The 15975-nt window shown below is 36.0% G+C and overlaps 1 protein-coding gene across 2 annotated transcripts in view; it reads left to right on the top strand.

Annotated features, from left to right (window-relative positions):
• The window catches only part of LOC134542975 (RING finger protein 17), a 233541-nt gene that overhangs the window by 187269 nt on the left and 30297 nt on the right, over nt 1–15975 (top strand). For both annotated transcript variants that reach the window (XM_063387612.1, XM_063387613.1), the window contains exons 20-21: nt 7441–7653; nt 10326–10468. In XM_063387612.1, the coding sequence (XP_063243682.1) occupies nt 7441–7653; nt 10326–10468 (356 nt within the window). The remainder of the gene's footprint in view (nt 1–7440; nt 7654–10325; nt 10469–15975) is intronic.

The raw sequence follows: 15975 nt of genomic DNA, 5'->3' as shown, positions 1-15975 counted from the left end.
GAACGAAAAAAATGAAACGTAAAAATATTGAATTTGCTGCTATAATGTACATACGTATTTGTGTGGCGGTAATTTATGTTTACTTTTGATAACATATTAAATGTACACGCGTTCGCCCATTCCTTAACTATGAAGGGAAAACTATTTTTTATTTTCACTAAACTGATCACCATCTTTGGCTACACGTAGCCTACAGAGGCCACTCGAATACGACTTGTTTATAATATGAACAGTGGACAATCGAGTAGCGTATTGCGGAGAAAAACTTCAATGTGATCCAGAATAGACGTTTTGTGAAAAAAACTTGTAATTAAATGAAAATATTTGAGATAAATGTGCATTATGTCAGCAAAATTTGTTCGTGGTACAGGGGAAAACGTATCAACATTGACAAAAGTTGTGCGCTATATCCAATAAATTAATACATAACCTCACATCATTTTGCCGGGACCGAGACGGAAATTCACAATAAACGGGAATTCATTATAGGCGGGTTCACTATAAACGGGTTCTACTGTATTATGTAAAGAAAACACCTCTTAGTTTTATAGTTATGTAAAGGTGGTGTGATATGTTTTAGATGTCGCACCATCTTATCATCCATGTAGAAGAGTTACCCGAAAAGCTAACAAGACTATTGCCATGGAAATGGAAATATGGTTAATGAAATATTTTTCAAATGTTTGTAAACAGTAAACAACATATAAAAAATCTTATAACTGTAAAATTAAAATAAAAACAACCCTATAGCAAATTTAATTTCAATATGAAAAAGTCTACAATAATGTTTACAAGAAACGAAATTGCAATAGCAATACAAAAATATCGCAATTTTGTTACATTGTTAATATATATATTATTTTTAATAAAGGCAATAAAAATGACATACTCAATATTTGGAATACAATAAATACCTTAAGCCCTACATAATTGCTGCGATATTCACAATAAATGCTTTTCTTAAATACAGTAATTAAAAAACATCGTAAATAAATTATGAACATACATATTATGGTGAAGGAAAGTGGACACTATGACACTGAAAAATCTTAGAGGGTAGTTTTCCTCATCTTATTTCTTTCTTTGCGTTTTTGGGTCTTGTTCGTTTAAAATATTTCATGTTCAAATACTTAATACGCATATACGTTCTTGTCCTGACAAAACAGTATATAACTTCTTCTGGATATTTATTTTCAGTAGTTCCGCAAATAATTTTAGTCAGTGATTCAAAAATCCACTCTTTTTTGCACAAATTGTTGCCATGAATATTATCAAAACACATTTCAGCGATCTTTATTAATTCAAAAAATTCATTAGTGGGACATTTTAAGTTACCCTTTGATTGTACATGTATCCAGCTATCGTCCTCCGAATTGAAATCCGTAGTGCCAAGGTCAGGATATTTATTTCTGAAACGGTGAGCTATATAGCCAGAAACATATTTCAGCCCTTCAAGAGAAATTTCGTCACTTGAAAGGGGCCTGGCCTCTAAATCTAAGTCTATTTCTTCCATGTCAGTAAGATCTATTTCATTTAAAGGTGATTTCTCTTGAAATGTCTTTGTAAAATACATTTCCTTGCACAAAAGTAGTTCTGTAATTTCATTCTGATAAGCACTGTCCTGTTCCATTTCATTTGACGAAAAATCACTTGCCAAACACATTTCGTCTGTCTTCTCATCCGTGTTTTTCCGTTCAGCAAAAACTGCTGCAGAATGTTTTCACAATATGTAGTTTATAATTCTGTATTTAAAGTAAATGGGCGACAGATGCGTATTTTATTACATGCTTTATATTAGCTTCACCTGTGTGTTTGTTTGTCTATCCGTCTGTAACTCTTTCGACTAAGAGTGAGTGGCTCATCACTATTAAATGTACCACCAATTTCATCACGTTCGTTAGCCGAGCGGTCTAAGGCGAGCGACTTCTGATACGTCAGCTTTCGTATTCAGCGATCGTGGGTTCTACTCCTGGCCACGCCGGAAAAAAAATGTTTTTTTTTTCTGGTAAATTCTAAGATTATATCCATACATCTAACTGTAAATGATTCGGAGAGACTTTACCATTTCTTTGTGACGTTGCAACTCCAAATAGTTATCTCAGATGGTAATAGGTAGTGTCGGTAACTCATTTCCCTATGATAATTATACATAAATATAGTTTAAAAAACTAAAAAAACATGCTTTTAAAGAATATCAAACTAAAAAGTTAAAAATAAATGTAGTTTAAAAAACTAAAGAAACACGCTTTTAAAGATTATCAAACTAAAAAGTTAAAAATAATTTTAAAATTAAATTTATGACAATAGTATATGAGCAATACTAGTATAAATGAGAAAAAAGCATGGGGCGCTTAATATACAAAAAATATGGCACAAAGCGCCTCAAGCTTTTTTTCTCATTTATACTAGTATTGCTTATATACTATTGTCATTAATTAAATTTTAAAATTATTTTTAACTTTTTAGTTTGATAATCTTTAAAAGCATGTTTCTTTAGTTTTTTAAACTATATTTATTGATGTTCCATACCTCTAATATACGGACAGAGAAAAAACCACTTAACACATCTTAGTTCAGTTTAACTGTTAACAAATATTTAGGTTAACAGGTCCTATACATATTTCCGAATGTTTTACTGACTGAGTATACTGGACATTAATTAAATTGATCGCTGATATTTATACTTTTAAACGAAATTTTGAATTTATCATTTTATGTAAACTCTAATGCGTTAAAAAGTGTAACGCAACACTACACACAGGTAGTGATGTCTAGTGCACTGCCCTATGCACATTAGTTAACAAAAAAATAAAATGAAATATTAATTACTGATAAATAATACCTTGATGTCGTGATACAAGTAACACATGCTTATCTGATATTTATCTCAATTAGAATACGAAATAGGAAGATAAAATAATTAACTGATTTTAAGACTGATATATTACTTACACAGTACAGTGCATTTTGAAGACGAATGGGTCTTAAGAAGCGAAAATCGTACTCGATTAAAGGATGGTATGGTGTTCGGTATATTAAGGTTTCCCTCAAAGTAACGGTTTCAGAATGCTTTTAAGATATTAGTTACATCCCAACATAAGTTTAAAACATTTCTCTTAAGAGTGTGCTTCGTAGCATTAAAAAATGTGCCTTAATTATTTTGCAAATTTATCATTGTTATGGTGACGATGTCAGGGGTTTTCGTAATTTTTTTTTAGAAATATAGTACAGTATTAGCAACTACGTTAAGACTGTTATTTTATTCACACAGAGAAAAGAAATACAAAATGCTAAAATTTGGCGTTTGTCTTTTTATATACTATATAGGTTTGTTATTATATGTGTGTTGTAACATGTATAAAAATGTTAAATATATTCAACAATATTTGGTAATTATATATATAAAAAAACTTTTATGTACGCGACTTGAAACTACGTGAAAGGTTTTCAGTCTATAAAGGCCTATTCTATGATTTTTTTTAAATTATTAATTCTTATGCAAATAATTAATAAAATTGGAAGTTTCTTACATGTCAGTATATGCATAGCATTACAGTTATTCCAAACAATTCTCTACCAGTGTTTACCTAAGGTTTGCATGTTACGTTGGTTCTTCTACTAATACACGTATATTACAAGAGGTTTGTAATAGATTAAATGAGGTAAGTAAGAATTCGTTTTTATAAAAGTTGTGTATGAAATTATAAATTTTGAGATGTATAATAACAAAAAGAAGTGCGTTCCGAAGACATATGTCGGTAGTGTTACCCACTGAAACATTATTCCCACTTCAACTCTCTGTAAAAATAAAAGTATGGGGTTGAATGCGTCAAAAGGGGTATATAAATAAAATTTGAGGCTTCTTCCTTATTTCATACGCTAGTGTCCCCCACTTACAATTGCAAACAAAAATTTTTCCTCGATGTTGTAATTTACTCTGCGTAATCACAAAACTTTTTGGCAGTAAATAAGTATTTAATTTTTAAAAACGAAAGCATTCATGTTTCGAAAAAAATATTAAAGCGATGTGGGGAAAAATGTTTATAGATACTCCAGTAAAATTTTCAGTTTGATTGTTTTATTAGTTTCGGAGCTGTTGCGAGTTTAGTTTGGAGGATTCTTCGGCCGCGCGAGGCATGTTTGGCTCTTTTTCATTTTCTTCCAGCGTAGGAAGCCGATACCCGGCTTCACCTCGCATCCTCTGCTGGTCTTCCCTTGTCCTCTCCAGATGTATTACTGTATATTAGCTCCATGAGCGCGACCTTGACAGACCCTTCGTTTCTTCGGTCTCCTCTCTCGTCATCCCTCTACACCCCATTCTTCCCCCTCCCCACCCGCAGGCTGCGGCCCGCCGGCCGGAGCTCCGCCGGACTACCTGGTTGCGACAAGCGCCGCCCTCAGCGCCATGTTGCGGGGACATTCTTCCCGGCGGCGAGAGTTTTACACGCAGCACTAGAACTGTCACTCCAGAGGGCATGTTTTGAGTCGGATCGTATCAAAAACAAAAGGATATGAAAATATATACATAACTCAATAGTGTTCTGCCAATTATGTTTTCATTTTCATTTAAATTTATTCTTTAAATCGCTCCTGAAGTAGTCCAGCAGTGATCAATGGAAATTGTCAATATTAAACTGTAATTTTGACGATGAAAATTTTTTCTTCTTACTTTTATATGTGCAGAAACCTATTCGTACACTCGTTTTTTGAACTATACTTAAGTTTAACATAATTATGTGTTTTCTAAATAATTCTGGCTTGGAATAAAAATAAATGCATTTAAAATGACATAACTCAGTAAAAAAAAGTTTATTAAAAATATCCTAGGTATATTATGTCTTAAAAAGAAGCATCAAAAATAAATATGTACAGTTAAATTAGTTTTGTCGTAATATTTTCCATGCACCAATCGCTTTAAGCGTTCGTTCGGCTTGCATTTCAATTACAGATTTTGTTTTTCTAATTAAAGTTTAAAGGTTCTTTGTTGTTAGACTTATTAATTTAAACAGTTTGGCGTACTCTTTTATACTTCACGTTTTAAATAAACGTACTTTCCATGAATTTATTTGTTTTTATGAATAACTTTTTCTAACTAAAAAAAAATTTCGGCATAATCGTCGCACACCTACTTTTCAAGCTTAATTTTAAAATAAAAAGTGCGATGATTATGCGAGAAAATACGGTAATACAGTAGAATTTCGCTGATGCGACCCCTTACGGTTTCCGGAAAAACGGACTTATAAACGGAATGGTCGCAATAGAGAATTCGGGCCAATTTTAACACGCAAACCCCCCCCCCCCCCCCCCCCCCAGCCAATTATAAAGTGAAATTGAGTCACGCGAGTTCGGCTATGCTAGCCGGCTGGTTGTTATTTTCGTTCAAAACGTGGCGAAGGAACTTGTGTGGATCAGGTAGAAAACATTCGGCTATAAACGAAAGATATAAGAACAATGCTATCCTGAAATGCTGTGACATGTTTTTGGAGTAGATAATCACAGCGACAGACCGACAGTAGCGCTCCCGCTCTTGCCGTCAGTGATGTTTATTTTGACAGCTCTAGCAATTATCTTTTTCACGTCCCTTCACAGGGGGGGAAAAAAAAAAAGTGTGGACGGGTAAATGAGGGGAAGGAGAGCGGAACTTCTGGCTGCGCACGCATCTACTCGCCAGTCGCCACCGTCTGGCGGCGCGCGCGTATGAGCATGTGTGCGCGCGTGTGTGTGTGTGAGGTTGGCGACCAGCAGCATCGTTAGCTAGCGAGAGTGTGACGGTAAATGTCGACCTTGACCACTTCCGCTTACTGCAGGGCTCGTTCTTTTTTATCTCTCTCCTCCCTCCCACAAATATATTGGCTCTCAGGTCTCGCCCTCTTCACCTTCTTTATCTTATGTCTCACGCACACTTGAAGCACCTGATACGTCGCGCCCCTCAAATTTTTCAATTTCAAATTGCTGCCTTCCTTCTGTACTGCATTTATAATTTCTTCTCTCTTTTTAAGAATTGTGAAGAGAGTAGACTTCGTAATGCCATATTTCTGTGCTATCTTCGTCTTGGAAATTATCTTCTTATCCACTTGCTGGATAATATCATAATTTTTCATTAGCGACAAACTGGCTCGCTTTATACTCATTTTCACGAATCCACGAGTCCGTGTAAATTGAAAAACGAGTCACAATCGTCAAACGGGACAGGGACCGGGACGGCAATAGATGCGCGCGTAGATGCTATCACGTGATGCGCGCAGTTTACCGGTATTGGCTAGCGTGAACAGTCTAGAGGGGTGGTATCTATTTTTAGCCGTCTTTTGTCTGCCTGCCTGCTTACAGTACAGCGCTCGCCAAGATAAATGTGAACACACAGCGCCCAACAAAGTGTAACAGACTTGTTTTTCAGCCGATTTTACTCAAATTTTCGACTTTCTCTGCTCAAATTTTTCACGGTTTCTCAAAAAACGGTCGTATAAACGGAATGGACGCATCAGAGGGGGGTCGCATCGGCGGGATTCTACTGTACACATAATCACAATTACAAGGCCAAACCATTAAATGTGTTCGATCTGCTGATGCCTTATGTATTTTGTTAATCGTATCAAGTGCTGTGAAAATTTAATTTTAGTTTACATCGCAGAGTCCTAGAAATTATACAAAATCAGCACAACAAAATGGTATAAAAATTCTGAAAAATGCAATAATTTTAGATAAAGGAATAATATGACTATTTTGCCACTTCTGTATTTCAAATTACTTATGATTAAAATTTATTACAGTGGCGCTCAACAGAAATTGTTTGCAGTCGGCCTTAATTACGTACTTCACCACTAGAGTTCTGTGCCTTATTAAAATTAGTACCATCTTTTGCCAAGTTGTTTATGTCTATGATAAAGTTTTGTTTATAAATGCTAATAACTAAAAGAAAAACTATGCTGTTTCTACCCGCCTTTTACAATATTTGTTAATAGAATGACAAAACTATGTACAGTTATGACGAATTTGTTTTTATAAAAATTTATGATAATTTAGTAACATCTGGGAATCCATTGAGGGCCTAAAATCCTGAAAAATAGATAAAATTTTTAAATCTGCAGGCCTGTATTATCATATTCACTTATTTTTAGTGTGTGTAGCAAAAGTAAGTGGTATTGCTTGATGATAAACTCTGTGGTTTTGGATGTCTATCCTTTTTCCCTCCCTCTCTTTTTCTTTACCGTGTTAAGTATGTATGACACAAGTGAATAATTACTATTTGTAATTATTAAAATTCCCCATTCCATTGTTGGGTTAGAGAGCAGACAAGATCTGTGTGTACACACATGGTGGATGTGCGTGCATGCATACATGTAATCCATGCTTCCCTGCTCTTGAATATTAATTCAAGTTAGCCACAAAGATATACAGTAACCAATGAAATTATGTTCCGGGTGAATGTGTTGTGAGTTGTAGGTTTTCCTGAAGGACACTGCAGATTGTGTGCTGGTGGAAGTATCTTACCTGCGGGAACTGAGCAACTTGTTCGCACAGCTGCATGATGGGGCAGTTCGGTGCCACCTGGCTGGCATCAAACCAGCAGGCTCCTCATCCACATGGTCTATCCTTGCCACAGAGTTCCTCACTACCCTTGTTTCACATGACAACCCTTTCAGCATCACCAAAAAGGTAAGACTATCCTGCCACCTTGGCTAAGTTTCCCCATCAAGTATTAACTTAAGCTTTTAAAAAATGGTGTTCCAAACAAAACAAAAAATAGAATTAAAATTGAGATGTTTTAGTTGCACTTAATTCTAAGTGTTTGGGTGGCCTGGAATTATTTAAAATTTATTTTTTGATTTTAGTAAAGATTGAGTTCTAGTGAAACCTCATTTCATAGTAGCTGGCATGCTGTGGCTTGGCATATTCTGTGATCCAGTATCAGTCGAGCTGCCGCGTTCAGATTTTCTTGAGTGTTTCCGTTGTTGACGTTGACTGCCAGGTCAATTTGTGTTTTTATGGCACAGTGGTTTTATTTGTATCTGAATTTTGTGTTATTTTTCCCAAATATTGTGCAATTTATGTTAATTTTTGCCCGCATATTCATATTTTTATGTTTAAAATACCAATAGAATTACTTAATTTTTACAGCACTACAGCTCATTGCTAATAGAATCAATATAAAGTTATGCAATGCTCGGCAAAATTATAACTACACTTTCTGTAATTTGAGACCTGAAAAAAAAGGGAGGTTATTTTTTCTTTAAAGCTGTGTTATTTTTCACAAAGTTCGCAACAAAACCTCGTTATTTTATTTTATGTTCACTTTTAATTGATGGCATTATTTTAAAAAATTAACCATAACAATGCTTTTTACTAATTTTGAAGCAATTCTATTTTATAATTTGATTTCTTAATTTTTTTATTTTACTACTTTTAAAACTAAAGGTGCATACAAATTCAAACTGTAACTGTTGAATTTGATTGTCAAAAGCATGATAGCGAACACGTCAACATTGCTTTCTTTCAGGTTCTGCCTTCTGTCTGTAAAAACTAAGTTGTAGTGACTAAGTAACTGTTCACTGTCAACAAGGTTTGTACATTTACAACTGCAAACTATTGCAAATACTCAGAGAAGGCAGCGCTTTAAAAATATTGTGTGTTTTTCTGCTGTACAAATGTTTTGCACATTATCTTTAAAGGTTTCATAACACTTGAAAAGTTTGGTGTTCTCAAAATATTATAGTTAGGGAATGGTTTTCATTAATGAAATAACATCTTCGGACTTTTTACAAATGATGTTCTTTGGATTGAAACACTTATTTAAAGTCCTGAATACTGCTACTAATGGGCCATTGTCCAACATTATGACAGCTAGAGTATTTTTGCCTGGCGCTAACATACTTGTTACTTTTTACATGCTCCGCAGCTGAATCTTTTCTTTTCAATGTAACTGGACAGTTACAGGACTAGAAAGCCGGGAAAAGTCAGGTAATTTAAAACGGGCAGGGAATTCTGGGAAATGTCAGGGAAATAACTACATATTTCTGGAATTTATTCTCATGGTACCAAAAGTGGAACGGAAAATACTGCTTTCATTATTGACGTTTTGACACCTGAAATTTTTCAGAAACGTTTAATATCATGAAATTTGGTTGATTTTCTATATATTTTCGTAAATTCTCAGGCTTTTTTCTGTAAACACGTAGTTTAACAAAAAAAAAATGATTTTACGCATCTTTACATACAAGTTCGATAGCCTTTACTTTATAGTTTCAGGATTATCTATAGTAATAAATTGCAAACACATTATTTTATCTCAAACTGTGTTAATTTTACTAAGTGGCTATTTATTTTGATGAGCATGTGTTGTCAATAAATAATTCAACATGAAATTTATTTACAATAATATTGGGGATTATGGGCGTCTGCGGATTAATAGAGATAAAGTAAATAAAATATATGAAACAAATAACCAGACTGTGCATGTGATGCCGGTTGGGAGGGGGGGAGAATGGTATCGGCAATCATGTAGAAATTCAAGACTAAAAAAAATTCACGAAAAACATGTGTTTGCAATTGTATGGCATGACCATAATCAGCAAGTCTTTTAAAATGTTATGGATGGATAAAAGCTAAACAAGTAAAAAAATAATAATAATAATAATGTATGCAGACTTTTTCTTTAGTTTTCTGGCAATTTTCATACCCAAATTATAATTTTAATTGATGTAAGTTTTGTTTTTAAACATCAATATCGCAGCATTCATAGTGTTTGTAGGTGAATTCTTAGTATTTTATAATAAGTGAAAAATACACATTTTATCCCAAAAAAAAAAAGACAAAATTTTCTCCCTCATAAATGCAATAAATGCCCATTACTGTTCTGCCATTATCGTTATTTCGCTCAGAGGTTATCATTGCTGTCAGTTTTCATTCCAGTATTTTCTAATTTCTAACAGGTTACATTTCACATTTCACTCTTTTACATTTGGTATTTCCTTTGATGTTCAATAATCCAGAAACATTGCTCATCTGGCTCAGGCTGGGTCCTAAACATGTGGGGTTAAAGATGTTTCACTATACTCACATTTCATTATAAACATACTTTCTTTAATAAGTACCAAAACTCCAGAATGACAGAATGATAGGTTTGTGTTAACAACCCACAGTGAGAGGTACAAGAATACACTTAAACACAATTAAGGCAGGCAGTGTTGGAGATAATAGTATCTACAATACCTTGTTATGAAGAGAGAAGAAAGTATAGGTAAAAGCACACATGGACAAGTAAATGTAAGCTGTTTAGGGTTCCTCTGAGGTAAAGAAAAATTATTTGAAATGTAAGGTTGTCTGTGCAGGGAGAGATGGAGAATGACTCGCTGCCCGTGGAACTGCTGATTAAGGAGGTTGTGGAAGAAGGGCCGCTGAGTCCGACCGTGGAAGAGTGGCGAGCCATTAACAACAAGCTTGTTGAGCAGGGATTGGCTTTCACAATCAGGAAGTATGGCTCACTTTTCTCAGGGAAAAATGCAAATATCTGCTGCTTAACTGCACCTGCATGATTGCTTCTTGCTTTTATTATTTTTATCTAATTTCCCTTGATCAGTGTTATTTATCTATTAGCCCATTTCTGTAATGCCTGGAAATGAAGCTATTTCCATGGAAAATTCGGTGAGAAAAGGTTATTCACAACTTAATTAGTTGCAAATAATTAGTTTTGTACTTGGCAAAGCAGTGCTTAAATAAAACTACAATTTTTTTTTATTTATGATGTAATTGTTAATTTTTTGCTATAATATCAATATTTAATTTGCTTTTTTTTTCCCCAGAAATACTTTTTGTATTAACGTATTTATTTTGGACTTAGTAAGATTTTTTATTTAGAAAAATTAGTGCTATAGTGAGTATTCATATATTAATAAATTTCAATAGAATAACCCATGCTACAATAAAGATTTCACTCAAATATATTCCTTTTGTTTCATTATCCCCTTTCCTTTTTCTTTTCTTTTCTTTTCTTTAACATGTTAAGGATCAATAATAAACTCATATTCCTGTACTGGTGAACATTGTATGACATCATGGAAAGTGTAACTTTAAAAAAAAAAAAAAAAAAACCTTACTGTGGTCATTTACATGTCATTGTTATTTATAGAAACAAATAAATTGGTTCCTGTACTAATACAACATCCTTTCATTTATGAATACCTAACTGATGTTTTTATCATACTTTGTTCCTCATCATTTTACCTTTCCTCCAACAGCATTATCCTCATAAATGTATGTAGTTATGTGTAAGTTTTTAACTGAGATATCTTCAATGTTGTACTGCACTTTAAAAAAATATCTGAGTTGTACCTTTGTGGCACCTAGGCTTACGGGAAAATACAAAAAAAAAGTTAGCAAGTTACTAATTCTTTGTGAGTGTAGAAAAGGTACTGGGGTCGGTTCACTGGTCACTGTTGAAGCTTCTATTGTTTCTTGTGTAGCGAGTTCAGGAAGTGTTACAATAATGTGTTTCATCACACAGAGTCTGTGCTAGAAGCAGGCCATTGATGAACTCTTTTTACACAATCAGCTATTGCCTGTGCCAACTGTTGGAAAAGTGTTGACGATTACAGTTGTGTTCATGCTTTCTCCTCCCTTTTTTTTTATGCCTTGACAACTTCCTATACATGCCCTAAAACATTTTAAATAAGTGAGATTGCCTGTGGTCGTATCAGTATCAGTGGTGGCGTGTGTTAAGTTAACCAGTCCTAATAAGAGGAACCTTTACGTTGCCAAAGTTGCTTTCTTTGGAGGTGTTAGACGGTTAACCTATATGGGGCAGTTATTCTTCCCACATTCTAGTGTGCAGCGGTTTATACAATGCAGAGTTTTTGCTTGGCACATGACCTGAACTCGCATTTGAATTCATGAAGTTAGCTTCCAGTATAGTTTCGTGTAGTGCCAAGTGAGAGAACATAAAATAAACTTTGTGTACACTGGGATGTGTCTGTCGGTCCCCCCCCCCCCCCCCCCCCTCCATTGTCACCTGCTATATTTGGCCTTACTAGATAGAAAGCTCTCTGTAATCTTACATCATGACTATGCATATCCAAATTATGTAAATAACTTCTGTGTAATGGCAATCAGGCCAGTGTTTGTGTAGTTGGAGACATGGCTATAACATGTGAACACAATTAAAATAGTGACCACTTCTGTGAGGGATATATCAATTTCTGCCGAAATATGAGCTTAAATGAAATGGTGTTGCATCTATTCAAGCTGTACATTTCATCCAGCATGTGTCATGTCATGCAAACGTAAAATCTTAATGTCTAATATGTATACAGTAGAATCCCGCCGATGCGACCCCCCTCTGATGCGTCCATTCCGTTTATAGGACCGTTTTTTGAGAAACCGTGAAAAATTTGAGCAGAGAAAGTCGAAAATTTGAGTAAAATCGGCTGAAAAACAAGTCTGTTACACTTTGTTGGACGCTATGTGTTTATGTTTATCTTGGCGAGCGCTGTACTGTAAGCAGGCAGGCATACAAAAGACGGCTAAAAATAGATACCACCCCTCTAGACTGTCCACGCTAGCCAGTACCGGTAAACTGCGGTAAACTGCGCGCATTACCTGATAGCATCTACGCGCGCGTCTATTGCCGTCCCGGTCCCGTGCCTTTGTCTTGCAACTGGTTAGTGTGATGTGATCTTGCCAGCTGCATCTCAGGTGTCACTGGCCACACAAAGCTGTGTTCACTGTGTTAACGACATCGCCAGGTGTTTTTTGTTCTCAGCTATTTTTCTATAACATCGCTGACTTTGCACATGCGCAGCTAAACAAAAAAATTGCATGGAATCATGCTATACACCTCAGACTTGCATACCCCGAACAATGGGTTCCGATAAATACTCGCACTAAGTGAACTCGCGTCACGCGAGCCTGCCGTCATGCTAGCCTGCTGGTGGTTATTTTCGTTCAAAACGTGGCGAAGGAACTTGTGTGGATCAGGTAGAAAACTTTCGGCTATGAACGAAAGATATAAGAACAATGCTATCCTGAAATGCTGTGACATGTTATTGGAGTAGATAATCACAGCGACAGACCGACAGGATGCGCTCCCGACCTTGCCGTCAGCGATGTTTATTTTGACAGCTCAAGCAATTATCTTTTCCACGGCCCTTCACAGCGTAAAAAAAGGAAGAAAAAAAACATGTTAGAATGCAGACGGAAAAGTAACTATGCAGTAAAATAAATATATTTACGGTCCTGCTAAATTTTTCTATTCAATAAAATTTGAGGTATTGGTGATTTTTCAGCAGAAACTGCTGTGTGACTAATAAACAAATTGTATCATAAAAACTTATAAAGTATTTATCAACGGCGAAGGACAGTGGTATAAGCCCATAAAAATATTTATTTTACCGAGAATGGACTATACAACCTGGCTTTTGCCGCACGCGGTGTGGGAGGGGAGGAGGATGCTGATAGTTTCTCACCAGGGGCGAATATTCCATGGAACCAAGGGAACCATTGGTTCCATACTGCTGACAAATAAACAAAATAAATATATTACTGCTTGTCTACTGTCGTAAATAATTCAACTCGTATTTTTTGAACAGCTCGCCCTAACACTTTGTGTAGGCGCGTTCGCGCGTTGAATCTCTTCAGCTATCGCTTTATCTCTCAAGCCTCTCTTTCTCTCTCTGCCTTCCCCGCTCCCAAATCCCCCCCCCCCCCTCCCGGGGTCTACCATTGCTTTCTGTGCCTTCATTGGTGGCTGACTCCTTATCAGATCTCTCCGCCTTCGCCTTCGGGTGTTTCCATGAGCACTCGGCTTCGGCTTCCGACCTGGGGAACCAAGCCAGAGGATTGGTTCCATCGCGTGCCGCGTGGCGTATTCTCTAGAGAAATTGTATGCTTCACGTTGCGTAAAATAACTCGCCTGACAGGCTGAAAGCAGATTTACTACATTAAGAATACGTACTTTATAATACTTAATTATGTCCCAAGTTTTTGGTGAAGAGTTTCGTCATATTCAAAAGTGGCCACGTAGCTACAGCATTGTTGAACTCGCTCGTTGCAGTAGGCTTGGCCAAGGGAACCAACAGTCTATTCTGCGGGCCCTGGCCATGGATGGGATTTTAAGGGGAGTGCGGAGGGACGAAGCTGTCGCAGTAGGGGAGGGAGCGGCAGGAAACAGACGTGCTTGTGACTGCGTGGTAGAAAATTTTAGAGGTGTAAAAGTAACAAAAAAAAGCGTATCCGTATGTATTCGTTACTATAGCAATTAGTACTCGTATCGTTACGTTACTCGTTACTTCTGATACCGCATAACATGCTATGTTATGTTGCAGCAACGAATCGAGTCGTATTGCGTACGCGTACAGTATGACGTCGCGTAAATAATAAATAGAAGATATACAATTAATAATATTTGATAATTAACAGTTTTTGCTAACCAAGAAACATTTAAATCTCATTAGAGCGGCTTTATTATATTATCTCTTTTAAGATAAGAACAAAAAAAATGTGAAAATACGCGAAACTAAAAAACAAAAACATACATATTTCTCATTTGTAAAAAATACTTTCTTACGTTGTTTCTGTTCCAATCTCAAACTTTGTCTACACACACAATACCTACCTTTAATAAACAGTAAAAAATCTTGAACGACGAATTTCCAAATTATACTTTACTTAATAAACAAACATCGTTCTTTGTAACGTAAATTCATCGAATATGCGCGCGCATGCGTAAAACATACGAAAAATGCGAGTAACGAAATGCATCCGTGTGTAACGTTTCGTTACTCGTTACTACATGGCGCACCCGTTACTCAGTACCGAATACATACGTTTATCTACAGCTCTAGAAAATTTACTTGTTTCATCTTTTTGCTAAAAGTTTCGAACAAAAACGAGTTTTAATTTTGCAAGGTAGACCCACGCCAGACATATCGTGTATGGTAACAAATGCTAAATCAAGCGGTGTGCAGTGCAAAAGACACTTCAAATCTAATAAGCGAAATAGCCTAACAAAATGACCATACGCATGCTCATTTTTGAAAGTGAGAGTTAAGATTATTAAATTCTGTGTGACTTTAACATGTATTGCATTGACTACCAAAATCATAATTTCGTGAATTTTGATATAGGTATGCTGGTGATGTGTTTCCGAGCGTATCTTTCACTGTTTCACTGATTAAAATATCTTGCTTCGTGTAACGACGATTGCTCAAGTTTTAGTCATACCAGCTTTTTAATTTTATTATAATATAGGAAATTTTGACTTAACATTTTGAAGAGAAACTCTTAGGCCTAGCTTTCATCACCACTTAAAATTGTTTTGCTGCGGAAGCCGCCTTATTAGTCGAGGCAACAAAAGAAAAATAGATGAAAAACATACTAATAGACCCATTGGTCGGTGGTGAATGGGAGGTGGAAGGGCTGGTTAAAGGTACAATTCATCGCTTTTGCTTAAGTATTTTCCAAACTATGGGTTTTAGCAAAAAAAAAAAAAAAATTATACAAAATTAAAGAGCATAAAATTTCCTACAAAAGAGATACGTTAAACCGCTTAAATAGCACCAATTTGCACCTTAAAATCAAATTTTTCCGGGGGAGGACCCCCGGAACCACCCCCTAATAGGGGGTTACAGTGAACATACTTGGTTCCCCCACTTTGAAATTCACCCTTCGCCATTGTTTCTCACGCAGAAGGTAAGCTACCACAGTGGCTTTTCGTGCGGGCGGGTAAGATAACATGACAGCTGAAACGGCTTTTCCGTGCGATAGTGGACGCGCCGAGCTCGGCTAGACACTGCCAGAGCGGCATTCACACTATGTATCCGACGACGCGGTGACACCCCGAATTCTCTATTGCTACCATTCCGTTTATAAGTCCGTTTTTCCGGAAACCATGAGGGGTCGCATCAGCGGGATTCTACTGTACATATATTCTGAAAACATGCATTGATTCTGGCTAAGGTTAATTTTCTGCTGCAAGTATGAAAAAAA

The sequence above is a fragment of the Bacillus rossius genome (genome assembly GCF_032445375.1).
Source record: "Bacillus rossius redtenbacheri isolate Brsri chromosome 9 unlocalized genomic scaffold, Brsri_v3 Brsri_v3_scf9_2, whole genome shotgun sequence".
Taxonomy (NCBI): domain Eukaryota; kingdom Metazoa; phylum Arthropoda; class Insecta; order Phasmatodea; family Bacillidae; genus Bacillus; species Bacillus rossius.
Note: the sequence above shows the minus strand (reverse complement) of the source record. Positions and strands in the feature narration are given on the sequence as shown.